Raw genomic sequence first — 25,424 nt, 5'->3', positions numbered from 1 at the left:
TCATTCACTGAGGCCGGCACGCAGGAGCTCATCCATTCATTCACTCGGGCACGCACACGGAAACTCATCCATTCATTCACTCGGGCCTGCGTTCCCTCATAACTGGGTTCTCTCCTCCGTCTACTCAGGTTCATCCGCCCGCGTTACGCTTCCCTCCATCACCGAGTCTGATCAGTCCCTCTCTCCTGCGCCCAAGCACCGTCCACGCCTCACCAACGCACTGTTCACGGCCCCCGCGCGCGCCTCCTCCGCTCACCGCACGTTCCCTCCACAAGATCACGTTTCCAGAGTGGCCTCTGCCCCCGGGCCGCGCTGGCCTGGGGCCCGACCCGTGAGGCCAGTGCAAACATTGACTTTGGGGGCGGCGTGATAAAGGTTGGAAGTTTTAGAGCCAGGACGCCCCAGACGCCTGGATTCCGCGGAGAGGCGGCCGAGGGAGCGGGGCGCGGAGTCCGAAGTGCCCGCCTCCGGGCTCTCACTTCCCGGGGGCCTCAGCTGGGGCACCAGGCGGGGCGCGCGGCTGGGGCGGGCCGTGCGGGAGACCCCCGCCCGGGGGCGGAGCTGACCTCCCGGAGAGCCGCCCGCCTCTGGGCCGCGCCCCGCCCCGCCCACCCCGGGCCAGCAACTGCAGGAGCGCGGAGGCGAGGGGCACGCCGGCGATCCGGGCGCGGGGAGGGGAACGCAGGCCTGGCCCGGGGCTGCCCCAGCGCATCACGTGGGAGCGGCCTGGGCGCGGTGGAGACCCGAAACTCCCGGAGCTCGGAGCAAGAGCGGGCCGCGGGGGTGCGGAAGGCTGGCGGGTGGGAGGCGGAGGAAGCTTCCGGAGGCGTGCTGGCAGCCTGGGCGCTCGAGGGGAGGGGGGACCCGGGGGCGGATTCGGGGCGCACTAGCGGACCCGGGGGCGGATTCGGGGCGGACTAGGGCTGCTGGAGCGCAGAGACACAGAGAGGGGCGGGGCGCACGGCTGGACACGCGGTGAAAGGAGTGATCAGGGCGGGGCGCGCAGCGAGGCCGCTGAAGTCTCGGCCGTGGATGGGTGTGTGTATGTGCGGGGGGGCGCCTGGAGCCTGTGCCGGGCGCGGCGGGGGGGCCCTGAGGACACCCAGGGGCGCCCCGGCGGTGGGAGGGCCCGCGGCTGCCCCTGCGCGCGGCGGAGACGTGGGCTGACTCGGGAGGGGCCGGGGCATGGGGCGGTGCGGGTATCCGGAACGCCCAGCTGTCTCCGCAGGCCTCGAACTCGGAGCGGGTGGGGCCCCTGGAGACGAGACGACGCCTCCGCTTGGCTCGGCGGCTGGAGCCCGGGAGAGAGGCCGCGCCCGGGCGCCCTCGGCCGCGTGGTGCCCACCGCGCGCTGCGCCCACACCATGCCCGGTAAGCCGAGAACCCTCCTGGCCGCCAGCCTCCGCGCTCTCCTAGGCCGGGTGAGATGGACTGTCCTGGGGGGTGGGAACCCCCACCCCCCCCCGCTATGCCCGCACAGGGGGTCCCAAAACTCTTCAGCGCCCACCGTGCTGTATCCGCCCAGCCCCTCGCTCACCCCGGGGGCTGGAGAGCTTGGTGTCCTTTGGTGCGACTGGCGAGACAGTGGGTCTCAGCGGCTGGGAGGGGCTGAGGTTTAGGGACATTTGCGGCTGTTGTTCAGTGACTCCGTCGTGTCTGACTCTTGGCGACTCCACGGACTTCAGCGCGCCAGGCCTCCCTGTCCATCACCATCTCCCCGAGTTTGCTCAAATTTACATCCATTGAGTCGGTGCTGCCATCCAAGGGGCTCGTCCTGGGTCGCCCCCTTCTCCTCCTGCCCTCAAAACAGATGGTCAAGGGGCACCGAGATTTGGTAATTTTCCTTCTGTGAAAGCGTAGCCCTTGGAGGTTGGGTGGACCGTTTTCTTGGCAGGCAGGCAACTGTGTGAGAGACTCACCGACTTGCAAAAGCATGGGAAGTTCGCGGTCGTAAAACTCTGGGAAGACAGAGTGTCTTTGGTCCTCAGCAAGATCAGACCGGAGGCAGAGTTGCTTATTCCCATATAAAGATCCAGGGTTAATCCCCGCTGCAGGGCAGCAGGCTGACTTTGGTGGGATGGCTGGGACTGTGGCAAGCCCTGACTCCCAAGGGCTACAATTGCGTCCTTTCTGCCTGCCCTCGGGTTTGGCGGGGACATCCAATTGGAACCGTGGACCTCAGAGGTTAGAAACGGGATGATAAACTGTAACCTTCACCCATGGGAAAGATGTCTGTCCTGTTCTGTTTTGTGTGTGGGGGGCGGGGGGGTGCGGGGAAGAGGGCTGGTTTGGCCACCTCACCCAGCTGACCACGGGCGGAATCTGGGCCCCCAGCAGGGAGAGCTTGAGATCGTAACCGCTTCCCTGCGTACATGCCAAGTGTCTCAGTCATGTCCGACTCTTTGCCCCCAAGGACCATAGCCCCGCCAGGCTCCTCTGTCCATGGGGATTCTGCAGGCAAGAATACCAGAGTGGGTTGTCATTCCCTTCTCCAGGGGATCTTCCCGGACCAGGGATTGAACCCCCGTCTCCTCCATTGGCAGGCGAATTCCTTACCACTGAGCCACCTGGGAAGCCACACGTAACCACTTGCCTGCTGGGGAATTCCCGCCCGTTCCTGGTTTTTTTTTCTTTTTATCATGAAGACAATCTCTACTTGCACCAAGTCAGGCCTGATCATTCATGAGAGCATTAAAAAAAAAAAAAATTTCAGGTTGCTTTTTATTCAGAGGAGCGATTTGGTAATAAGTCACCAGGCGGCTTCCCAGCTGTTTTCCACCTTTGTGCCTTAGAGAGGCAAAGTTGTTTGGGCCGATTTCCTGCTGTAGGCTACAAGGTTCTGTTGATGTGAGTTCCAGGGAGCGGCTTGGAGCTCTCCAAAAAAAAAAAAAAAAATGCATTTTCTGGAAACTGGCGAGGGTCTGTATAAATGGTAGCATTCAGGAGGGACATTCGTACACATGGCTGTCGGGCCGGGCAGCGTGCTGGAGAGACCCCACTGGGGATTCAGCGCTCTTGGCCGGGAACAAAACGCGCCTTTGAGTGAAAGCAGAGGGCCCCCCCCGCACCCCCTCCCCTGAGGAAGCCGGGGTGTTATTTTGGGGGAGTGGTTGTTAGGTGGGTGGAAGGGGAAGGAGGCGAGGAATCGGAGTAAACATTGCTTCCCGACCCCTCATAAAACTGACAGCTCCCGCTGTCTGCAGGGTGAAGTAGACTTTGGGAGATGTATTATTTTTTTTCTTTTTCAACCTGGGGTTGGAGGACAGCCACCAGTCCGGTTTGTGTTCCATGCCAGACGTCCCCACCCTCACACCCCGTCGAGTGGAAACTCGGCCTTACAGCGTGGGTGCGTGGGTGCGTATGTGCTCAGCGGCTCAGTCGTGTCCGACTCTTTGCCACCCCATGGACTGCAGCCTACCAGGCTCCTCCATCCATGGGATTTTCCGGGCGAAAGTACTGGAGTGGGTTGCCATTTCCTTCTCCAATGCATGAAAGTGAAAAGGGAAAGTGAAGTCGATCAGTCGTGTCCGACTCTTCACGACCCCATGGACTGTAGCCCACCAGGCTCCTCCGTCCATGGGATTTTTCCAGGCAAGAGTGCTGGAGTGGGTTGCCATTTCCTAGACGAATGTTATTAATGTTAATAGATGATGATAGCTAGGTAGATGAATAGATAGACAGCCATCTTTGGGGCTGCAGACTTGAGTTCTGAGTTTTCCTTGTCGGTAATAACTCATGGCTGAGATGCCAGGAATCCTCATCTTCTCCTTAATCCAAGAAGAACCCCAGCCAGGGGTAGACAGGAGGCCCTTGGGCAGGTGGGCACTCACCCCAGCAGAATGTCAAGGTTAAAACAGGAAAACGGGCCCGGGAACATTGGATCCTGCTCTTCTTTCCGGGGTGACTTTGTCTTTGGAGGCGGGGAGGCTGCGGGGGCCACAGGGGAACTCCATCTGGCCTTTGAGAACTGAGCTGTGTGTGTTCCAGCCCCAGACCAAACGCTGCGCATGTTAATTTCTGTCGCCAGCTCAGGAGCCAAGGCCCGGATCTCCTGATCCTCTTGGTTTCGTCCTGGCGGCCAGGGGACCTCAGAACCTAGCAGTTTAAAATTCCCCGTGAACATCCACATCACACGTTCTTCGCAGTTGGAACTGCCGTCAATCTCATCAGCTGTTGAAGTTTCTTTCCCTGCTGCGGAGACCCTGGGGAAACAGGGCGTTTTTGGTGAATGAAACGGTCTTCTTTTCCCTTCTGAAGCCTGTCTCCTTGGCTTCATACACCCTTGAGTTGAAGTCTTGCCAACGACTGGGGCGTGTGCGATTTAATTAATGGGTCTGGCGGTTCCCTTTTGAGAGCCCGGTTCTTTCGGCAAGGTGGACGGGAATCCTCCTGGTAACTCGGAGCAATCCGAGTGTTGTTTCTACCTTTGGCTTTGTGTTTACCCGAGACCTGAAAGTCTTGGGTGAGTTTTTGAGACTTGAATGGAGAATCAAATAAGCTAGGCACTTGTGTCATGCTGGAGCGAAAGGAAATTTTATTTTTTCAACTGAAGGATGGTTGATTTACAATATCGTGTTGTTTTCAGCAAAATGATTCAGTTATAAATATGCATGAAAAATGAAAATTCTTGTTGGGCTTTCCAGGTGGTGCTAGTGGTAAAGAATCTGCCTGTCAGTGCAGGAGACCTGGATTCGATTCCTGAGTCAGGAAGTTCCCCTGGAGAAGGAAATGGCAACCCACTCCAGTACTCTTGCCTCGAGAATCCCAGGGACAGAGGAGGCTGGTGGGCTACAGTCCATGGGGTCGAAAGAATCAGACATGGCTGAGCATATATTCATGTATATATCGTGTATCTATCTATATCTAGATATACTTGGTTATATATGTCTTTATACATATATGTATATATTCATATATTTTAATTTATATATATGTGTTTTTTGGGTTTTTTTTTTTTTTTTGGAGATAGGGGCATGGCATGTGAGATCTTAGATCCCAGACCAGGGATTGAACCCATGTCCCCTGCAAAGTGAAGAACATAGCCTTAACTGCTGGACCACTAGGGAAGTCCCTCTGTATTCTTTTTTTTTTTTTTTATTCTTTTCCATTATAGGTTATTAGAAGATAGAGAGTTCCCTGTGCTATACAGTAGGCCCTTATTGTTTATTTATTTTATATGCAGTGTCTGTTTGTATATAAGCAGAGTATATGATTAAAATTTCCTGGTGTATATACAGATCCTGTGTATAAACTTAGATCTGTTCATCAGCACCAGGAAATTTTAATCACACTCTGCTTGACTTTGTATCATATTTCGTGTTTCTTGCGTGCATGTGTGTGTGGGGGGGGGTTTGAAGAATTCTCTTTTTTAATTTTTCAATGAAAGAGTGAAGGTGAAATGTCCCTGAAGCGTGCTTAGTCAGCTCACTCGTGTCTGACTCTTCACGACCCCACGGACTGTAGCCCGCCAGGCCCCTCCGTCCATGGGGATTCTCCAGGCAAGGACACAGGAGTGCGTGGCCACGCCCTCCTCCAGGGGATCTTCCCCGCCCAGGGATCGAACCCGCGTCTCTCGCGTCTCCTGAATGGGCAGGCGGGTTCTTCACCCCTGGCGCCACCTGGGAAACTCTCGGTCAGCCCCGGTCGTGAAGCCTGAGAGAGTCCGAGGTGCCGCGCAGCCCCCTGAGAGCAGGCGGGAAGGTAACCCGCTGTCCCCGTCCACAGTGTCCGACCAGGCGTTTGTCACGCTGGCCACCAACGACGTGTACTGCCAGGGGGCCTTGGTGCTGGGGCAGTCACTCCGGGAGCACGGGGCCACCAGGAGGCTGGTGGTGCTGCTCACGCCTCAGGTGTCCACCCCGCTCAGGTAAGACTCACACACACACCCGGTTCTGCTGCCCGTGGAAGCTTCTAGGCCGTGGTCCGCGAGCTTGGACCGGCGCACACATGGGGGGCCCGGACACTTGCAGAGGGGCTTGCGGCTGCTATTAGAGGAAGGGGCTCTGCCTTCAGAACCGTGACACGCCACGCCACGGGTGTGCAGAGTAGTTCCTCGCCTCAAATATGCACATCCGTGTCATTGATTCGGGGTGGGGGGCGTGGGGGACCTTGAGGAGCAGCCGCCCCACTGGCGCGCATGCGCGCACCCTGCTTGAGTCGTCTTAGAGTCTCTGCGACCCCCTGGACTGCAGCCCGCCAGGCGCCCCCTGTCCGCGGGATTCTCCAGGCAAGAATCCTGCCGTGGGTAGCCGTTTCCTCCTCCAGGGCGTCCTCCCAACCTCGGGATGCAACCGGTGTCTTCTGCGTAAGCAGGTGGGTTCTTTATCACTGAGACAACCTGGGAAGCCCACATCGTGAGCTAAGTTAAAGCATTTTTATTTTTCTTACATTTTAAGTGAAATATAGCTGATAGACTGAGGCAAAATCTAACCGACTGGGGTGGGTGGAGGGGGTGGGACGCGTTCCTGAGGTATTACGTGACAGAAAGATGGACATTGGAAGGTAAAATCTGAGAGAAACTAGGGGGTTCTGAGGCAAATTCTGACAGACACGCAGGGGTTCTGACATAAAATCTGACAGAAATTAGGGGGTTCTGAGGTAAAATCTGACACACGAGGTTCTGAGGTAAAATCTGACTGGACATAGGGGGTTCAGGGGTAAAATCTGACAGAAACATGAACCTTCTGGGGTGAGATCTGACAGACGGACATTGAAAGGTAAAAGCTGACAGAAGCTAGAGGCCCCTGTGGTAAAAATCTGACATAAAGTAAGGGGGTTCTGAGGCAAAAATCTGACAGCCGATAGGAGGATCTGAGATAAAATCTGACAGGAGTTTCTGAGATAAAAATCTGGCAGGAAGAAGGACCTTCTGAGGTAAAATTTGGCAGAAAGACAGTCTTTCTGAGGGAAAATGCTTGCAGAAAAAATATGAGAAAAAATTCTTATTTTTTTCCCCCCAACTTCCTGGTTGGCATTAGTTGGAAAGAACCTGCCTGCCATTGGAGGAAACATAAGTGATGTAGGTTCAATCCCTGGGTTTGGAAGATCCCCTAGAGGAGAAAATGGCCACCCACTCCAGTATCCTTGCCTGGAGAATCCCATGGACAGAAGAGCCTGGTGGGCTGCAGTCCACAGGGTCGCAAAGAGATGGACACGACTGAGCACATTTATCTGTACAAAGATTTTTATCCCTCCAGAACCTTTTAGAGAAAAACACTTCAGCATATACTCCAACAAAATGAAGTGTGAGCAACAAGGGACAGAATCTCTTGTGCCGAACGGTTTCCTGGTCTCCTAGAATTCGGCCTTTTTCCAGGGTTATCCTCTCAAGGGTGTTCGATGAGGTCATCGAGGTGAACCTCATAGACAGCGCGGACTACGTCCACCTGGCCTTTCTGAAGAGACCTGACCTCGGAATCACCCTCACCAAGCTTCACTGCTGGACGCTCACCCATTACAGCAAATGCGTCTTCCTGGATGCAGACACATTGGTGAGTACGAAGGAGGGGGTGGTCCAGACCTTCTGCTTGATGAGGAGCTGCCCACTCAAAGATCATGCCCCTCTCTCCATGAGCAGGCTGCTAGCCCGTGCTGGTGGATCCCCACCAGCTAATGTCCATCTCTACCACCACCATCATTTAGTCAGTCAACGTCCGATAGAAGACACCCAGTACTGTTGCTGAGAACACTGGGTTATTTGAAGGCCTGTTCCTTCCTTAGGATGAGTTATTTCATTATGTCATCTACACAAAATAAAATATTGGAAAAAATACTCTTCTCTGATTGTACCGTGAATTATACAGTCCTGGTGAGACTGGAAACCTGGCTTCGTAAGCTCTAGCATCTCCACTGCAGTCATTTGGGGTAGTGACCCTCGGTGTAGGAGCCCAGGTCAGGCACTTTCAGAAACAGCCATTGGAACGTCGAAATGTGAGATGAGGTTGGAGATCCGTTCTGGGTTGTCTTGGTTGTGCAAAGGTGGTGTAGGAAGATGGAGGGGTGGAGAGGAAAATCAGAACAGAGGAACAATCAGAGTAATGTCTTTTTCCCAAACAAAGCACAATTTATAAAGCCAATACGTGTGTTGGAGAGGAGTAGTGTTAGTGGTCAAGCTCTCGGAGGCAGTGGACGATATCGTATCGACTTGCAAACCTCCATGTTTGTGGATTCCCGGTCTTGTAGGTCACGTTTGCTGGATAGAAGAGAATAAATACAATTAAGAGCAATACAGATAAGAGCATATCATCAATATATTGGGGCTTCCCTGGTGACTCAGACGGTCAAGAATTTTCCTGCAGTGCAGGAGACCCAGGTTCGATCCCTGGATTGGGAAGATCCTCTGGAGAAGGGAAGTGGCAACCCACTCCAGTGTTCTTGCCTGGAGAATCCCATGGACAGAGGAGCCTGGTGGGCTACACAGTCCTTGGGGTTGCAAAGAGTCTGGCATGACGAAGCGACTAACACATCAATATACTGACTTGCAAACCACTATGTTCATGGATTTCCAGGCTTACTGGTTACATTTGCTAGATGAAAGAGGATAAATACAATTAATTAAATGTTTAAGTGTTCCACAGAGGATCTTAAGAACCTGGAGATGATAATTTTGGTTCATAGATGGTGTTGCTTCAGTGGTGTCCCTTGAAATGAAACCAGGGAGCAATCTTATACACACATTCTTCTCTTTGGAATGTAAGCCCCAAAAAAGAGGGCCGCTCAAAAAATGCGGTGTAACTGTCCCATTACGGACCACTGTCTGGTTCATCATACAGTTCCTGTTGCATTTCTCACTTGCACGTTAACACACTACTGACCGGGGAATTTTTGCAGAAAGTAATGCCTGCGGATGGTGATTTGTTAACTAAGTGAATAGCGAAACACTTCCATCAGGAATGTTCGGGTAAGAGAAGACATGGTTCGATCTCTGGCTAGGGAAGACCCCCTGGAGAAGGGCATAGCAGCCCACTCCAGTATTCTTGCCTGGAGAATCCCATGGACAGAGGAGCCTGGCGGGCTACAGCCCATGGGAGCTCAAGAGAGTCGGACACGACTTAGTGACTGAGTAACCACAAGCTAGCAGGCAGATTCCCTTTTGTGATGAGCTTGTCCTGGTCAGGAGGTTTCCTGGCAGCTAAACAAAGGAATTTTAGCTTAAGGCTCATTCCACTGGAGGCAGGCAGTTCCTGGACAGGAGAGATGGGCCGTTGTGTATCATTTATGCTCAAGTTCGACATCCCTTTAGTGTGGTCAGTCGTGTCTGACTCTTTGCGACCCCATGGACTGCAGCCCCCAGGCTCCTCTGTCCATGGGGATTCTCCAGGCAAGAACACTGGAGTGGGTTGCCATGCCCTCCTCCAGGGGATCTTCCCCACCCAGGGGATCGAACCCACGTCTCTCGCGTCTCCTGCATTCGCAGGTCATTTGTTTACCCCCGAGCCACCTGGGAAGCCATCTGCTTCATCCTTTTAGTGATGAACTTGAAGCAGAAGCAGTTGAGCATAGAAGTTCAAGTCACAGACACGGATTCACTATGGAGTCAGACTTACGTCATATGGGGGGGCCCCACGCTCTGTCTCCCCAGGTGCTGTCCAACATCGATGAGCTGTTCGACAGGAGGGAGTTTTCTGCGGCCCCGGATCCCGGGTGGCCGGATTGCTTCAATAGCGGGGTGTTTGTCTTCCAACCCTCGCTGGAGACGCACAGCCTCTTGCTACAGCACGCCGTTGAGCACGGCAGCTTTGATGGTACGTTGAGGGGCAGCTGGACGTTTCGCTTGTGGACCAGAGTGGGGCTGTGGCCATCCCTTTGACCCACTGGCACTTCCTCCCCGCCACCTTGAATCTGTGAATAGCAAGTTAAAGGTGGGGATTGAGGGACTTCCCTGGTGGTCCGGTGGCTCAGACGCCAAGCTCCCAATGTGTGTGTGGGGGGGGGGGGGGGGGGGCGGGGGCGAAAACTACACCATTCGTTATTAACTTCTTTGGCTGTGCTATAACTCTCTAGGGGCAGACCAAGGCTTGCTGAACAGTTTCTTCAGTAACTGGTCCACCGCCGACATCCAGAAACACTTGCCCTTCATCTATAACTTGAGCAGCAACACCACGTACACCTACAGCCCTGCTTTCAAACAGTGAGTTTTCTAAATAGTTACAGTTTATGAAAAAATGTCAAAGATGTGCCCCTTTTTACACATTTTAAAAATAATAGGGTTTTATGTATAGTTTCAGTTAGAATTTCTGAGAAAACATGAAAGGTATATATAGAACTACAGATTTTTTGAAAATGTAGTTATATAGAGTATATTTTTTTATTAATTAATTTTTTTATTGAAGGATAACTGCTTTCAGATGTTTTCCGTCAAACCGCAACATGAATTATGAGGATGAGGCCTTCCCTGGTGACTTACACGGTAAAGCATCTGCCTGCCAATGCAGGAGGTGCACATTCGACCCCTGGGTCAGGAAGATCCCCTGGAGAAGGGGGCCACCCACTCCAGTCTCCTTGCCTGGAGAATCCCATGGACAGAGGAACCCGGCAGGCTACAGTCCATGGGGTCGCAAAGAGTTGGACACTGAATAACCAGAGATGGAACCCACACTTCCTGCATTAGTAGCCAAAATACTAACTCCTGGCCCATCAGGAAAGTCCCAGAATGGGCACAGTGGGTCATACAGAACACAGATCTCTGGAGAGAATATGATATCAAAATTTCATAAGAAAGCAATGAATTTTAAAAAAAAAGAAAAACGTTTTCAAAGCTGTGAGGTTGGTGCGAGTGCTGATAACAATAAAAAGACAAGAATGAAGAGGGGACCATTTCCGTCTTGCCGAAGAAGTCAGCTTTCTGCTCTGTGGCTTTCATTCTCTGCTATAAAATCTATTGTTTAAAAAAAAAATCTGTCATCGTTTTCAGGGTGAGATGATTTGGGCTACGAAACCACCCGCCTTTCTGAGAGTCCTGATTTATTCTTTCTGTTGTGGGGAGCATCCCAGTGGGTTCTGATCATGTTTCTCGGTCTACAGAAATATGAAAGACTGCCAGCATGGACTGACTATAAACAATCTTTTCTTTTTTTTAATGCAAGTCTTAAGTGGCTGCCACGAGCAGATCATCCCTGAGCCGTCGAGGTGTATCTCGCTGTCTGTGACGAGTCCTGTGTTGATTTTTGTCTGTGTCTGCTCCTCAGATTCGGCTCCAGTGCGAAGGTGGTCCACTTTCTGGGGTCCTCGAAGCCTTGGAACTACAAGTACAATCCCCAGACGGGCTCCGTTTTGGAGGAGGGCTCCGGGCCGGCCGACCAGCCTCAGACGTCCTTCCTAAACCAGTGGTGGGGAATTTACCACCGTAGCATCTTGCCCCTTTGTGAAAATATCCGGAACAAGGACCACCAGGCGCCCCCAGGTCACACGGTAAGGTCCTGAAACCCCAGAGTTGAAACCGGGGATTAAAAACAGACAGAAACCGGGGATCCGTTCTCTATAATCTATACTTGGGCATTTTCTTCAAAGGCAGACTCCCCCACGTTCTTCTGTTGAATCTCTTCTCACTTTTAATTATTATTAAAAAAAAAAACACAGATATAGGATGTGTGTGAGTCGCTCAGTTGTGTCCGACTCTTTCCGACCCCATGGACTGTAGCCTGGCAGGCTCCTCCATCCATGGGATTTTCCAGGCAAGGATGCTGGAGTGGGTTGCCATTTCCTTCTCTAAGATATAGGATATTATAAGCAATTACAAGTTACATTAAAAAAAAAATCTGTCAATGTTTCAGAGGCAGATAGGCAGATTTTTTATGTAAATTTTTGTTTTTTATAATACATTACATTTTTATTTCCAAGAAAGGTGCTTTCAAAGTGGTACTTGAAGGATGTTGTCTCTTTAACCTATTGGCCACTTTTGTGCTGTTCAAGTCCATTAAAAATTTGACAACTGAAAATGCATTCTTGTTTCTGATATACAAATACTTATTTTCTTAACTATGATCCTCTTTCTGAGAAGAAGTTGGACTTCAAATTGTAACATAGTTCTACGACCTCACAAATAGTTTTCAGTTAAATTAGGGTGTTGGCTCTTTGACAGTTCTCCATTCCAATAAAGTAAATTACATCCCCCTCCAAATTCAAGTGGTAACCAATTTGCATAATATAATTGTATCAAATCAACATGTTATATACCAAAAACTTACGTAATATTATATGTTAATTATATCTCAAGACAGTTTGGGGGAAAAAAAAAAGAAAAATGTAAAAACCTTTCCCTTTAGAAGAAAACAAAAAAATCTGTCAAGGACTACAGTAATGAAAGAAATAAGATTTTTTAAAGTTCCATTTTTAAACATATTTATTTATTTGGTTGCACCAGGTCTTCGTTGGGGCATGTGGTATCTAGTTCTCTGCCCAGGGATTGAACCTGAGTCCCCATTCACGGGAAGCCCAGAGTCTTAGCCACTGCACCCCCAGGGAAGTTCGGGAATAGTTCACCGTTTATAGACATGTTTATTTAAAAATGAGGGAATTAGAAGATATTGAATAATGCTGACACACACCAGAAAGGAATTAGACGAGGAAAGATGCGTTATTTCACCGCAAGAGATAACAACCATAGTTGGAGGGTAAGGACCCGCCAAAGCTTTAGATTTGTGCCGGTTTCATCTGTATGCATGTCCTGTATTTCACGGAAGATGCTGAAAGAGGCAGGAACTTTTTTTTTTTTTTTTGGTGCAAAATCGTGAATGTTTCATGAGCAGAACTGCGGCTGTGGTTTACCGAACCAACGCAGAAATAATCATTTAAATTAGCCAGTTTCATCAGGGAAAGAGCCACTCATTGATTAAGTGGCTGGAAATGACTGATTATAGATGTCATTGGAGTGGGCATTTTCTACTTTCTATCCTTGATTGAAGAGGCTGTTGAAGGTGGTGTCTGAAGAGGGCTTTTCAAGTTCTCGATGGGTACCCATTTGATTTTTTTAAAAACTATAACGCTGCACGCTCTCCGTACTGGAGTTTCTGCAGTGAATTTCAACAGGCAAGCAAAAGAACTTTTAAGGTAAGGTCCTAGGAAATTTTATTTCTCGGTTTGTTTTTAACGGGCACGTTGAAACAGTGGAGTCCAGTGTCTGCAAATACATGCATTGGGACCTTGAAAAGAATTCACTTTTTAATGTTTTTACTGCAGTTTTTGTTTGGTGGAGCTGGGTGCTACTTTGCAATCAGAACCACATTTTTCTTGCAACATTTCTGGTGGTCCAGTGGTTAAGAAGGTCCATTCAGCTTCCAATGCAGAGGGCAAGGGTTCAATCCCTGGTCAGGGACCTAACACTCCACATGTTGTGCACTGTGGCTGAAAGATTTAGGAGAAGAGAGAAAAAAAAAAACAAAACTTTTTCTGACCATTGGACACAATCAAATAGGAATTTTTTCAGATTTTTGTCACTGACAGCAGATTGCTGTTCCTTTCTGCCAAGCAGTCTGCTTAGTCTGTCTTTTTTTTTAATGGAGTCACCCAGTCGCGTCTGACTCTTTGCGACCCCATGGACTGACTGTAGCCCACCCGGCTCCTCTGTCCGTGGGATTCTCCAGGCAAGAGTGCTGGAGTGGGTTGCTATTCCCTTCTCCAAGGGATCTTCCCAACCCAGGGATGGAACCCACGTCTCCTGCATTGCAAGCGACTTCTTTACTGCTGGGTACTGGGTTGTGTATGAAGAAAGATAAAGCAGATTCAGGTGGTTCTAAGAAATGAAACGTTGAGAGCCGTGTAGGGAGCCTGTGCCATGGGGTCCTTCTTACCTGGAGCAATAATATGAACGTGGATGTTAGTGAGATTTTCAGAGAGGTCAGGAGTCCCTTGGACTGCAAGGAGATCCAACCGGTCCATCCTAAAGGAGCTCAGTCCTGAATATTCATTGGAAGGACTGATGCTGAAGCTGAAGCTCTCATACTTTGGCTACCTGATGCGAAGAGTTGACTCACTGGAGAAGACCCTGATGCTGGGAAGGATTGAAGGCGGGAGGAGACGGGGACAACAGAGGGTGAGATGGTTGGATGGCATCACCGACTCAATGGACATGAGTTTGAGCAAGCTCTGGGAGATGCTGAAGGACAGGGAGGCCTGGCGTGCTGTGGTCCGTGGGGTCGCAGAGAGTGGGACACGACTGAGCCACTGAACAACACGGGAAACTCTGCTGAGTGTGAACTTTTTTACACAGGCTCGCCTTGGAGGCATCGGGGTGCCGCGTTCCAGTGTAGCAGCCACAGCAGAGGGGTCGTGTGCGAATCCAGCAGAGGGGCCCCGGCAGGCTAGCTCTGCTGACAGCTCGGAGAGGACCGTGGGGGTGGAGGGAGACATCCCCACTCTGGCAGCGTGCCCTTCCGAAGAGGTCAGTACGTTTGTTTGCTCTGCACAAGGGGGATGGAGGCGCAGGCTCACTGGTTACCATGGAAACGGAGGATGCTCCCTGGACCCCCGGGGACGGGGGGCATGGGGAGGAGGAGGGGAGAAACCCGCCTTCAGGTTGCTCTGGCATCCGTTTGAAAGTGTCAGTTACCCAGTCACGTCCGAGGAGTGCATGTAGCTTATCTATGCAGGTGGTACTGGAAGCCGGTCCTGATTTAATCGCTGGCCTCAAGGCCCAAAGCATGAGATCACAGTGTGGCTCCTCCAGCCCGGGCTGCGTGAGCTCACACAGCTTGTGCCAAGCTCTCTGGGCGCCTGTCAGCTCATCTGAGAAACGAGTGATAATAATAGTGACCGCTGTCTCACAAAAGGGTGGTGAGGCTGTTGTTGTCCAGCCACTCCGTCGTGTCTGACTCTCGGCGACCCCTATGGACTGTAGCCCGCCAGGCTCCTCTGTCCATGGGATTCTCCAGGCAAGAAGACTGGAGTGGGTTGCCATGCCCTCCTCCAGGGGATCTTCCCTAGCCAGGGGTCGAACCCGCCTCTCTTAACCCTCCTGCACTGGCAGGCGGGTTCTTTGCCACAGCAGCCACCTGGGAAGGCCTGTAACAATGCTGTCAGAGTTTCAGGTACAGAGCTAGGGACACAGGCATTCATGCATCCATTCCCCCCCAAACTTCCCTCCCATCCAGGCTGCCACATGAAGGCCATTTCCAAGCCCCTTTGTCTCGAGAGACTTGGCATGACTTCACTGATGGGGGTGGGATTTGGGGGCCCCATGGAAGGGACATTGTCCTTTTCCGTATCTCGCGAATCTGTCCGGGGGCTGTTTCTTGATTATGGACATTTCGATTTTAGCTGACGTTTCTATGGGACGTTTCTCTCCTACACTTTAATATGGGATCAGTAATGTGCAGGCAACTTCCGTGCATTAGCAATTTTTGAGTTGTGAATTCATAGCCACTCAAACAAATTGAAAAAAAGGAAAAAACGACACTGGTTTGGACCAAGGAGGTGGCTGGGAACTGAGCTTATTCCTAATTATTTTTTTTTTCATTTCTTCCGCTGTACCCTGAGGTTTTCCCAGCACCTGCCTCTGGCCGCAGGAAATGCCTTCTGTGGCTTAAGCAGAAGGCGTCCGCCTTGCAGGAAGGCGAACACTCTGTGGATTAAGCTCTTAGGTTCCTGTAGAACCGCCTCCCTGCTCTGCCAGCAGGAGCCACACCCGCAATGGGAATTAAAAAGAAAAAGTGAAGTATACTCGATTTACCAGACCGTGTTAAGTCTCACGTGTCCAGCAGAGTGCTTCAGTTCTTATTACTTTTTCAGATTGCCTCCCTTGACAGGGTATATTACAACATACTGAATATAATGCCCTCTGCCATGCCGTAGGTCCTTTCGTCCGGATTTGTGAGAAGAGTCGCGTTCGCGTTAAATGTTTGACCGTCAGACTCTGTGGGGGATCTCTCAGAAATAAATAAATAAAAGGAAATAATGATATAAATGATTACATAATTGAAATAATAAATACGTGTATTAATATACCTGTATTATATTAATATAAACATATCACATTAATATAAATCTTTCTATTAATATAAATGCATTATATTAACATACATAAATAAAATATAATTTTATATTTATAAATTAAAACAAAATACAAATTAATGTAAATATAGATAAATATGAATCACAGTATATTTATATTATAATTTAATATAATTGTATTAATCAATATATTAATATGATCAATAAATTAATCTAGACAAACATAATTTATATACACAATATAGTTAATGTAATTAAACAATTAATATATTAATTATAAAACATTAATATAGCCATATAGTATCAATATGTTATAAATAGATATAAATCATTTATTAAAATAAATCATATAAAAATTAATATGAATATATGTTGTATTAATATGCTGATGTAACTAGATAAAATTAATAAACTAATAAAAACCTTTCCAACTGCAGTGGTTAGATTTAGTTGAGCAGAGTAATGGATGCACAGATAGCTGGGGAAGCGTTACTTGGGGTGTGTTTCTGGACGAGATTAGCGTTTGAGGAAGCGTCTATCAGCACTTGCCTGATGGTCTAGTGGTTAGGACTGCCTGCTTTCAGCGCAGGAGGCCCTGGGTTCAATCCCTGGTTGGGGAGATCCCGCATGTTGTGAGGCGTGGCCGGAAAAAACAAACAAGCACACACACAAGAAAGAAAGTCTGTATTGACTGTGTGTAGCCCTTCCCTTCTCCAGCAGATCTTCCCAACCCAGGGATTGAACCCGGGTCTCCTGCATTGCAGGCGGATTCTTTACTAGCTGAGGCATAAGGAAGGGGCCCTTTTTACAGTGTCTGTGCCTATATTTCATTATTTTACCCTCCAAGGTCATCTTTCTAGAGAAGGGAATAGCAACCCACTCCGGTAGTCTTGCCTGGAGAATCCCATGGATAGAGGAGCCTGGCGGGCCGCAGTCCCTGGGGATCACAAAGAGTCAGGCACAAATTTAGTGACCCAACAACACCACAGCAGACGTCTTTGCAATTAATTATTCTGCGTTGCTGCCACCTACTGACCATCTAGTGAATGACCCACACTGGGTTCTTTATTTGGGGAATTTGGAACCCAGTCCCTCCCAACCCCTCACTGCTCCCCGCAAAAAAAAAAAAAGAGAGAGAGAGAGATTATTTTCATAAGTCCTGTAAATGTGCAAGAGACAAGTCTGGAATGCTTATTTCAAACAGCGGCCTTTGTACGTCTGACTCTCTGCGACCCCATGGACTGTAGCCCGCCAGGCTCCTCTGTCCATGGGATTCTGCAGGCAAGAATACTGGCGTGGGTCGCCATGCCCTCCTCCAGGGGATCTTCCTGACCCAGGGATCGAAGCCACGTGGCCTGCATTGCAGGGGGATTCTTTACAGGCTGAGCCACCAGGGAAGCCCAAGAATCCTGGAGTGGGTGGCCGTGTCCTCCTCCAGGAGACCTTCCTTACCCAGGGGTGGAAATCCGGTCTCCTGACGCTGCTGCATTCCTGGCAGATTCTTTACTGTTGAACCCCCATGAAAGTCCCAGCCCCAGGATATGCAGGTCAGCTTCTGGTCTGCGTCACACCCAGCCGAGGGGGGAGAGAGGCGTGCTCTGCCCTGCGCAGTCATCTGGTGACCCAGCATTCCTGCCATTCCTCTGCTCCATGCCCTTCCAAGGCGGCTCCTTGAGAAACAGTTTTGGCTTCCACGCTGAAGCCACCCGATGACACGCGTGACACGTTAAGTTGTCTCCTGCACGCTGGGATGGTCTTCGCCATGTGACATCCCGCGTAGAGTCGAGAAGAGCCGCGTGCATTGTTTTCTGTGGGGTTTTGTCTTCCTGCGGCATTCCAGCTGAAGTCAGAAGAGGTCCTCACGGAACGGGACCTTCACCCGACCTGTGGGGACCCAGGGGAGAAGAACTGTCTGCCACCTGACCACCCAGTCTGAGTGGGTGATGCCGTCCAGCCATCTCACCCTCTGTCGTCCCCTTCTCGTCCCGCCTTCAATCTTTCCCACCATCAGGGCCTTTTCCAGTGAGGTGGCTCTTTGCATCAGGTGGCCAAAGGATTGGAGTTTCAGCTTCAGCATCAGTCCTTCCCATGAATATTCAGGACTGATTTCCTTTAGGATGGACCGGTTTGAACCTCCTTGACCTGCTTCTAGTCCAGCTGTGTTTGCACCCGTGGAGGCAGACGAACGCAGATGAGGCATTCTTAGTCATCTGCATGAAGTATTGTCCTAACTTTTCTTTCACTTGTTTTTTTTTTTAGACGGTAGGTTGTCGAGAAATAGAGACTCGAGGTGAAGTGCGACGTGACCTGTTCTCAACACCCTCCCCCCAGTTTGCAGACCTCACAGAGATCCAAAGCTGTTCGGTATAACTCACTGCTACTTCCTTTTTTTTTTTTAAATGGCTGCACCATGTAACACAGGGGATCTGAGTTCCCTCAGCAGGGATCGAACCCACAGCGCCTGCAGCGGCAGACTTCTTAAACGGCGCCTGTTTCTCTGTGTGCCTGAGTCGGTCGGCCACCAAAGGAGACGCCCCATGTGCTTCTCCTCTATCCCGTGACATTTCTGAATGGTTTCCCCCCGGTGTTGTTCATGAATCGCTTTACTTTCCAGGTGGATAAGAGACCTGGGTTCTTGCCCGCCTAAATCCCTGAGGTTCTCTTCTATCTTGCTTTAGGGAGAAATAGCAAAGTGTTAGACGCTCAGTCGTGGCCCCGACTCCTTGCAACCCCGTGGACTGCAGCCCGCCAGGCTCCTCTGTCCATGGGGTTCTCCAGGCAAGAACACTGGAGTGGGCTGCCATGCTGTCCTCCAGGGGATCTTCCCAGCCCAGGGATGGAACCCGAGTCTTTTGTGTCTCCTGCGTTGGCAGGCAGATTCTTCACCACTGAGCCACCAGGGAAGCCCGTACATATTCATGGACCTACTCTTTTTCAAATTCTTTGGCCAGGCAGGTCGTTACAGAGGATTGAGCAGAGCTCCCTGTGCTGAACAGCAGGTCCTTGCTGGTTCTCCATGTTAAACACAGCAGTGTGTCCATGTCCATCCCAGACTCCCTGACTATCCCTTCCCCCATCCTTCCCCCGGTGACCATAAGGTTATTACAGAGGACTGAGCAGAGTTCCCTGTGCTGGACAGCAGGTCCTTGCTGGTTCTCCATGTTAAACACAGCAGTGTGTCCATGTCCATCCCAGGCTCCCTGACTATCCCTTCCCCCATCCTTCCCCCCTGGTGACCATAAGGTTATTACAGAGGATTGAGCAGAGTTCCCTGTGCTGGACAGCAGGCCTTGTTAGTTATCCATTTCATATTTAGCATCAATAGTGTATATATGTCAATCCCAATCTGCTCATTTGAAAAATTAACCCTTTTATCACATAACAAATGTCAGCCTCTCATCTTGTGCAGAAAGTAACAGGCGGTGGGTGCGGGGCGGGGGGGCGAGTTCAGAGTAGTAAATCACACCAAATGACTTTAAAAAAAATTTTTGTTTGTTTGTTTATTCTTTTGACTGTGCTGTGCAGCTTGCGAGATTTGAGTTTCCCCATCAGAAATTGAGCCAGGGCCCTCGGCAGTGAAATTGAGGAGTTCCAACCAGTGAACCGGGGCTCAGTGGGTAAAGAATCTGCCCGCAATGCAGGAACCTGGGTTCGATCCCTGGGTTGGGAAGATCCCCTGGAGAAAGTCACGGCAACCCACTCCAGTATTCTCACCTGGAGAATTCCATGGGCAGAGCAGCCTGGCAGGCTACAGTCCATGGGGTCGCAAAGAGTCGGACACGACTGAGCGACTAACCCGCTGCTATACCATACCACCCACTGGACCGCTGGGACGGGGTGGTTGCCCTACATTGCTTCCTTTTTTCTATTTTTGCACAAACCATTTGTTTGATCTAAGGAGAAAGAGTTCTCTGTGGTTCTGGTTCAGGCTGTGGTTCTGGGAAGCCCCCTGCCGACTAACAATGCAACGATTCTGTTTCCAGCGGCGGGCGGAGAACGAAGGAGGTGCCCCAGCCGAGGACGCCTTGGAACCGAGCCGGGAGCCCCCTGCGGATGTCAGCAGGGACCCCAGTCCCCAGGACGCTCTGGAGGTGGTGTCCCCTGTCCCAACCATTCACCCCATGCAGCTCCCGTGACGGGCGCTGTGGGCTGTCGCAGCGGCCAGCTGTGTACACGCACGGGCCTTACCGCGGTTGCAGCCTTGCTTGTTGAGATGAGAACCGTCATTCTCCCGCTGCCTCGGATTCACCTGGCTTCTCTCTGGCCTTTGCCCTTGGCGGGCGGTTCACCCGCTTTCCTGTCCTCAGCTCTGAGCATCACGCCTGTTTTCTCCTGCAACGCTGTTCTGCAGAGTGTAATTGACCTGAAGGGGCTGGGCTGTGTTTTCTGCACCCTGAGCTTGGGAGGTGATGCACAGATGTAAAACCTGGGAAATCTGAGGGGTGGGGCGGGGGATGTTTTGATCCTAACCGAGCATGCATTGATTTCTTCTTGCAGAAAGACATGAGAGATGCTTTCTTCCTCTCCCAGATGCTCTGGTCTTACATTGCAGTCTCTCTGATGATGCATTTAAGGAAGCTGATGGCTCATGTTTCTAACTATGATGTTGTTGCTGTTACTGTTGTTGTTCAGTCACTAAATCATGTCCACGGACTGCAGCACGCCAGGGGTTTCCTTGGAGTGACAATAGCGAAGAACAGGGGTGTCCTTCACCATCTCCCAGAGTTTGCTCAAACTCATCTCCCTCGAGTCGGTGATGCCATCCAACCATCTCGTCCTCTGTTGCCCCCTTCTCCTCCTGCCCTCAATCTTTCCCGCAATCAGGGTGTTTTCTAATGAGTCGGCTCTTCGCATCCGGTAGCCAAAGTACTGGAGCTTCAGCATCAGTCGTTCCAGTGAATATTCAGGGTTGATAATAGGCGGAGGCAATCTAGCTCAAGAGCTGACTGCTGGGCGGAGGATAAAATTGGTTTCGATGTTTTTTATTGTGCCTTTGTCTGTGGAGGAGGCCACTGTAACCAAAAAAAAAAAGATCACAGCCTGGGTGGCTTCCGAATAACACGAAATGTTATTTCTCGCAGCCCTGGAGGTTGGGTGTCCAAGTTTCAGGCACCAGCAGGTCTGGGGTCTGGTGAGAACCCCTCTTCCTGGCTCACAAGCATCTCCCTGTGGGCTTATCTTTCCCCAGGTGGACCTGACCATTTCCGTCTCCCAGATCTCCATCGAAGAGAAGCTCAAGGTCCTGAGTCCCGAGGAGGAGCGGAGGAAGTGGGAGGAGGGGCGCATGGATTACCTGGGGAAGGATGCCTTTGCCCGCATTCAGGAAAAGCTGGACCGCTTCCTGCAGTGACCGCGCTGTCCTGTTCCATCCACGTCCCAAAGCCCTTTCCAAGGAGCTCTTCACCCACGTGCCTCTGTTTACAGTCAGCCCTCCTGAGTGCCTTCTGCCCACCCTGTGGTCCATCCGAAACCCAGCTTGAAGCCCCGTGTGACCCCACCTCCCCATGCCTCTCAGGCTTCCCCGGGGACGTCCTGTCTGCTTTATGTCTTGTTAGCAAATCACTGAGGATGGTGACTGCAGCCATGAAATTAAAACACACTTGCTCCTTGGAAGAACAGCTGTGACCAACCTAGACAGTGTATTAAAAAGCAGAGACATCACTTTGCCCACAAAGGTCCGTCTAAGTCATAGCTATGGTTTTTCCAGTGGTCATGTATGGATGTGAGAGTTAGACCATAAAGAAAACCGAGCGCCAAGTTGATGCTTTTGAACTGTGGTGTTGGAGAAGACTCTTGAGAGTCCCTTGGACTGCAAGGAGATCCAACCAGTCCATCCTAAAGGAAATCAGTCCTGAATATTTATTGGAAGGACTGATGTTGAAGCTGAAACTCCAATACTTTGGCCACCTGATGCGAAGAACTGACTCATTTGAAAAGACTCTGATGCTGGGAAAGATTGAGGGCAGGAGGAGAAGGGGACAACAGAGGATGAGATGGTTGGATGGCATCACCGATTCAATGGACATGGGTTTGGGTAAACTCTGGGAGTTGGTGACGGACAGGGAGGCCTGGCGTGTTGCAATCCACGGGGTGGCAAAAAGTCGGACACGACTCAGCAGCTGAACAGCAGCAAAAGAGAACATGAGTATAGCTTCTGGTCAACCCTGGGTCTCTGGACTTGCTTGAAGGAGCTCAGGATTTTCTCCCGGACTGATGAAACCACGTCTGTCCTATGTAGGATTACCTTGAAGCACTGCAGAGCTTCAAACACGTAGCACTCAGAAAGGTATTGAGCTCCCTGAGAACCTTCAGAATGATTAAGTCCTTTTCTTGAAGACGGGGTCTACGTCTGGATGTCTTGAGTGTGACTGTGGTGTGAATTTTGCCAAGACTGGCTGACAGACACCACGGCTGTGCTTTCTCTTCTGCAGAAATACCCAGGGGGACTTCAAAGTCTCTTGACATAGTCCCCAAGGGGACACATCAGAAATATTTGGAAGGAGATTCTAGCTGGCTGGGGAGAGATGACCTCTTCCAAACTGGTTTAACTCCTGGTGTAGAAGACGTCCCAGGTGGCGCTAGTGGTAAAGAACCCGCCTGCTAACACAGGAGATGTGGGTTCGATCCCTGGGTCGGGAAGATCCCCTGGAGAAGGAAATAGCAACCCACTCCAGTTTTGTTTTGGCTTTTTTTTTTTCATTTTGCCCTTTTTATTTTGTATTGGGATGTAGCCGATCAACAATGTTATGATGGTTTCAGGTGGACGGCAAAGGGACTCAGCTAGACACATACGTGTATCCATTCTCCCCCAGACTCCCCTCCCATCCAGGCTGCCACGTGACACCGTACGCAGGAATAAGCACCCAGGGTTTACGCCCAGGGGTCATGTGCTCATGGGGACTGGATCTGGGGAGGCTGTTTCTCTGCAGGCGAATCCGTGCGAGGTCAAGGACACGGGACTGCCCTTGGCTGGGTCGCACTACCTCACCTCACGGCTGCCCTCGTGGTCCTCAGTCAGCCAATGCAACTCAGCTATGTGGGGACTGTAAGAAACGCCACGGGAAGAAAGAGCCACCTCTATGGACCGTTGATCAGAGCCTTTATTGGGGGGTCGCTCTCGGGCAGAACTCCCGGGGGCGGGTGAGCAAGGAAGCAAAGGGAGTCTGCGAGGTATGAGGGGTGGGGAAAGGTTTTATAGCCAGGGCCGGGCTCCCATATAAGGAAGAAAGCGCGGGCTCAGCAGTGGTTGGTGTCCAAGGGCTCCGTGTTGGCACCTGATTGGATGGCTTGGTTGTCAGCCCGCCTCCCGGACTTGTCTGTGGCACTTTTCCGGGGCATGCCTCAACATGCCTCAATATGCCTGACCTTTCCCGGCCTTTCAGGGACAATCCTCCATTCTGTGACAGTGGATGCTGTAAGTCCACGGGAAAGCCTTACTTCAGAAGCATCCTAGTTTGGAATGAATGCAGTGTGTGAGACCCTCTCATGGGGTCAGCGTTTGTGGCTACCGCAAGGACAGTTAAAGCCGGGTGTCAGCTGCTGTCATAAGGAGGAGGAGATGCGGGCCACCACAAAGATAATTAAAGCCGGACACAGGTCGCTGTACTAAAGACAAGATGCGGGTTTTAGATGTTTGAGTGGTTTATTTATCGCTTCCCCGGGTGGCTGAGTGGTAAAGAGTCTGCAGGAGGTGTCAGGTTTGATCCCTGGCTTGGGAAGATCCCTGGGAGGAGGAAATGGCAACCCACTCCAGCGTGCTTACCTGGAGAATCCCGTGGACAGAGGAGCCCGGGGGCCTACAGTCCATGAGGTCGTAGAGAGTCAGACACGACTGAGTGGCTGAGCACGTACTATTGAAAATCGTGACATGGGCTTGGAAGAAGGTTGAGGTGGCTTTGTTCAAATCCACGTGGGATCTGAGTGGACTTCTGGGGTTTGTAGTAGCGTTTGCTGTGAGAGGTGCCCTGTCTGGAGGGGCTTTTATTTCTTACCTGTGGGTTAATGATCTGGCTTCTTGGTTGGTTTCGTACATATGATGCTTCAGGGGCTACTAGGAAAGAGCCGTGGGGACGACTTGGGTGGGTTGGGTGGGGGGTGGTGGTGGTGGTGGTTGCCAACCATCAGAGTAACCCCTTAGGCTTGTTTTGGGGAAACATGATGCTGGACTGTAAGATACAAAAGGCAGATTCTATGTCCGTGAGAGGAGAACTCCGGCTGGCGAACGCTGGACTCCAGCTTCTCCGAAGAAGACCCTCCGTGCGAATGGTCCGATGGCTCACTGGCTTCAAGTCTAGACTCAATTCAGATCTCTCTCCCGCATTATGAAGTCTGTCCGTCTGGATGAAGGCTAGCACGTTGCAATTAAAATCTTAGGACGGCAATGCGGTCTCCTTCGGTTTTGGATGTGTTCTGAGTCTTCAGAACGCCATTTATAGGAATGTGACTGCTTTCGTTTGTCTTACTATCAATTAAAATAACCAAATGGGTTTTTCAGAATTGATAGTAACCTAAATGGGAAGGAAATCCAAAAAAACAGGGCATACATGTATTTGTTGCTCAGTCACGAAGTCGTGTCTGAGTCTCTGTGACCCCGTGGGCTGCAGCACGCCAGGCTTCCCTGTCCTTCACCATCTCCCAGAGTTTGCTGCAACTCATGTCCGTTGAGTCGGTGATGCCACCCAACCATCTCATCCTCTGTCGTCCCCTCCTCCTCCTGCCCTCAATCTTTCCCAGCATCAGCATCTTTTCCAATGAGTCAGCTCTTCCCATCAGGTGTCCAAAGTATTAGAGTTTCAGCTTCAGCATCAGTCCTTCCAATGAATATTCAGGGTTGATTTCCTCTAGGATGGACTGGCTGGATCTCCCTGCAACCCAAGGGGACTCGTGTAGCTGATTCACTTCGCTGTATGGTAGAAATTAACCGAACGTTGTAGAGCAACTAAACACCAAAAATAAAAATTTTTAAACTTAGAAAACCTAGCAGTGGGGTGACCCAAAAATACATTGTTAATGGTAGACAAAGGTGGGGCTTGGTGTCGTGTAGACACAGCCTGTGCGTGAGAACGGACATTCAGAACATAGAACAAGGTGAATTAATGTACGTTAATTAGCACGGTGATCAAAGCTAATGAGACAGCATTACATACTGAGGAGTTGCTGAGAGAATAGATTTAAAATTTTCTCATCACCGAAAAGAAAGGGTGGCTGATACGATGGGGGTGTCAGCTAACGTTTGGTGGTAACCCTTTGGTGACATGCCAGCCAGGGGATTCTCCAGGCAAGAATACTGGAGTGGGCTGCCATGCCCTCCTCCAGGGGAATCTTTCTGACCTAGGGACTGAACCCACGTCTCCTGAATTGGCAGGCGGATTCCTTACCAGGAGTGCCACCCACTTATACATATTTGAGATCTTTGCGTTGCAACCATAAGTTTACACCGTGGAGTATGTCAGTGACACTTCTATGAATCTGGGGAAAGG

The 25,424-nt window shown here is 50.8% G+C and overlaps 1 protein-coding gene and 1 long non-coding RNA gene across 5 annotated transcripts; both read left to right on the top strand.

Annotated features, from left to right (window-relative positions):
- Positions 1–968: 968 nt before the first annotated feature.
- LOC101115765 (glycogenin-2) lies at positions 969–24,924 on the top strand. Of its 4 annotated transcripts, none has more exons than XM_060408336.1 (12): positions 969–1,036; positions 1,229–1,371; positions 5,725–5,866; positions 6,192–6,312; positions 7,316–7,490; positions 9,581–9,743; positions 10,003–10,129; positions 11,187–11,409; positions 14,207–14,377; positions 18,205–18,309; positions 19,929–20,036; positions 21,134–24,924. In XM_060408336.1, exons 1-12 carry the CDS (start codon positions 1,033–1,035, stop codon positions 21,293–21,295), a joined length of 1,644 nt encoding a protein of 547 aa, XP_060264319.1. In that variant the 5' UTR covers positions 969–1,032; the 3' UTR covers positions 21,296–24,924. The 4 variants fall into 4 exon arrangements, with proteins under 4 accessions (XP_060264319.1, XP_060264318.1, XP_060264321.1 ...); XM_060408335.1 differs by having other exon boundaries at positions 969–1,042; XM_060408338.1 differs by lacking the exon at positions 6,192–6,312.
- LOC121818159 (uncharacterized) lies at positions 1,843–2,710 on the top strand. Its single transcript, XR_006058229.1, has 2 exons — positions 1,843–2,184; positions 2,544–2,710. It is a non-coding gene; the product is annotated as an uncharacterized LOC121818159 (long non-coding RNA).
- Positions 24,925–25,424: the final 500 nt, after the last annotated feature.

This window comes from Ovis aries, chromosome X (assembly GCF_016772045.2).
Source record: "Ovis aries strain OAR_USU_Benz2616 breed Rambouillet chromosome X, ARS-UI_Ramb_v3.0, whole genome shotgun sequence".
NCBI lineage: Eukaryota > Metazoa > Chordata > Mammalia > Artiodactyla > Bovidae > Ovis > Ovis aries.
This window is presented reverse-complemented; position numbering and strand designations above follow the sequence as displayed.